The following is a 1,118-nucleotide window of genomic DNA, read 5'->3' as shown; positions in this document are numbered from 1 at the left end:
TTGGGGTCGAACACGTCGTCTTCCTCCAGTTCGTCCTCCGTTGCCTCTTGTGTCGTCAGCAGTGTGATCGCACTCACTGATGCCGTCAACTCACTCGTTGAGCTGATCTTTTGTTGTAGCACAGCAGGCAGTGACGTCGCAGTGAGTTTCAAGTGACTTTGATGTTCCTCTGGCATCAATTCACGGATCTTCTCGACGAGTGTAGTGGCTCGATCCAGTGCGTCGTTGTATTCCTAGTTTACCGGCTAGACACTGCGCAATTGTGATCAACAGCTCCACTTGTTCTTTCAGCCCTGAAGCTGCAATTGCACGTTTGGCGAAGCGATCGCCAATCACAAGAGTAGCTCGATCTAGGAAAGCAAAGAGCACGTCACGCGTATCTCCAGCCACTGGGAGGTAGTTGTGAATGACATCAGCTTCACCTGACGGGACCGTAAACTCCTCCAGGTCGTAGAAGATGAAGGTGTCGAGAGCGGCATCATTCACAGTATCATCCTCAGTAAAAGTTCCACCGGCACAACGATCGAACATCTTGGAGAGGATGACCATAAGACCGCTTGCTAATTGCTGGGCTGCACGTACCTTCGGTTCGATGAGAACTCCGTCGAACTTCTTGGCGATGCAGCCATACATGCGATGATCGCTGTTCTTGATGTACTTGACGACGTTCACGATGAGGTTACCCTCGTAATGTGCCTGTACCAAGGCAAGTGGTAGGAGAGAATGCGTCCTACTAGGTGTCCTAAAGTGTCGTATTGTCCTAAAACCTGGGATAAAAAACTAGCAATCGGTTCATAAACGGTCCAATATTTAGGACACCACAATGTGCTTTAGGCCAGGCTACGTGTGTCCTAATAGGACACTCAACAACTCGACACTTATTATGTCCTATTAGGACACACAGCAACTCAGACTACTGTCCTATTAGGACAACATCAAACCCAACATGCACTGTCCTATTAGGACAACGTTACTAGTTTTCTACTGTCTTATCAATATAATTCAATTATTCATCTATAATTCACAAGAGCAATTACACATGGGAATATTGTATTAGTAGGTTCTATCTGCATCTACTCAAACCTTTTGTAGTCTTCAGGAATCTCCAGTGTCGCTGG

At 46.9% G+C, this 1,118-nt stretch overlaps 1 protein-coding gene across 1 annotated transcript; it reads right to left on the bottom strand.

The window, feature by feature from the left end:
* Positions 1 to 266: 266 nt before the first annotated feature.
* Positions 267 to 633, bottom strand: PITG_10975 (uncharacterized protein; the record flags this gene model as incomplete). Its single annotated transcript, XM_002901722.1, has 2 exons — positions 267 to 284; positions 337 to 633. 2 exons carry the CDS (start codon positions 631 to 633, stop codon positions 267 to 269), a joined length of 315 nt encoding a protein of 104 aa, XP_002901768.1.
* Between the last annotated feature and the right edge of the window lie 485 nt (positions 634 to 1,118).

Source organism: Phytophthora infestans, genomic scaffold (assembly GCF_000142945.1).
Source record: "Phytophthora infestans T30-4 supercont1.19 genomic scaffold, whole genome shotgun sequence".
NCBI lineage: Eukaryota > Oomycota > Peronosporomycetes > Peronosporales > Peronosporaceae > Phytophthora > Phytophthora infestans.
This window is presented reverse-complemented; position numbering and strand designations above follow the sequence as displayed.